At 52.9% G+C, this 1,252-nt stretch overlaps 1 protein-coding gene across 1 annotated transcript in view; it reads left to right on the top strand.

The window, feature by feature from the left end:
- PDX1 (pancreatic and duodenal homeobox 1) overlaps positions 1-1,252 on the top strand; it is a 4,224-nt gene that overhangs the window by 2,839 nt on the left and 133 nt on the right. Inside the window, 1 exon segment of the mRNA XM_006904804.1 lies at positions 954-1,251. Coding sequence (XP_006904866.1) covers positions 954-1,251 — 298 coding nt within the window.

Below are 1,252 nucleotides of genomic sequence, written 5' to 3'. Positions count from 1 at the left end.
CACGTCGCTGGTGCCCACAGGCCCCTGCCGTCAGAATCTGCACAGAAAGGAAAAGGTCGGACCTCCAGGAGCCGGATGCCAAACACGGAGTGTGCAGGGCTCATCTCCCCGCTGGCGGAGACCTTGACCCCGCCACCACCACCCTCCTACCGACCTCCTCAGAGAGGCTCTCAGCGCCGCGGCTGAGGCCCAGAATAGTTTCCCTTCTTTTCAAGGGCGGAAGCCCAGCAATATTATAATGATATATACTTATTATTATTATATGTAGTTATATTATAATATAACTATAATGTATTATAATATTTATTATAATATATATTGTTATATTAGGTCAAGGTTTCTCCAACTGAAGGGGGCACCTATTACTTGGTGGCGGAACCAATCTACTGGGTTGAGATCTTTTAAAAAAAACTAAATAGTGAACAAGAAGAAAAATAAGATAGCATCGTCGGTGGTAAAGGTTGATTTCGTGTCCTGAGCTCTTTTGTCAGTTATAAATCAGTGTGGGAACTGAGTGGTGCTCCGAGATGTATTTCTCGCCGTGGGTCGTCGTGGGAAAGTTAGCTTTCTTTTTTAAAAGTCCTGTATTATAGTCATTTCATTGCCTTTGATGAAGCGAGTAGGTTTAGATTGTTACTTTGTGCATTTTAATCAGCATCAGCTTAAACACCGATTAAGAGAACCCATTGAAGGATCACTTATTATTAGTCCTCCACCACCCACCACCCACCACCCACCACTGCAGGGTCCCTGAGAGCCCAGGCCCTTGACCTCCCAGAAAAGGCGACCTTCACCAGAGAAGGCCGCCTGGGCCCATACTGGGCTCTGGGGTAGGGGCTGGGGCTTGGTGGCGGGAGCAGCTTGTACGGAGGAGGCAGGGGTCCTAGGGGTTGGGGGGGGCGTGGTGGGGCGGGGGAACCACACTCACGTACTGTGCCACCCCCCACCCGCAGGCAGCGCCTACTCGGCGGAGCCGGAGGAGAACAAGCGGACGCGCACGGCCTACACGCGCGCGCAGCTGCTGGAGCTGGAGAAGGAGTTCCTATTCAACAAATACATCTCGCGGCCCCGCCGGGTGGAGCTGGCCGTCATGCTGAACTTGACCGAGAGACACATCAAGATCTGGTTCCAAAACCGCCGCATGAAATGGAAAAAGGAGGAGGACAAGAAGCGTGGCTGCGGGACGGCGGCCGGGAGTGGTGGGGACGTAGAGCCCGAGCAGGACTGCGCGGTGACTTCGGGCGAGGAGCTG

Source organism: Pteropus alecto, unplaced genomic scaffold, assembly GCF_000325575.1.
Source record: "Pteropus alecto unplaced genomic scaffold, ASM32557v1 scaffold80, whole genome shotgun sequence".
Classification (NCBI taxonomy): domain Eukaryota; kingdom Metazoa; phylum Chordata; class Mammalia; order Chiroptera; family Pteropodidae; genus Pteropus; species Pteropus alecto.
This window is presented reverse-complemented; position numbering and strand designations above follow the sequence as displayed.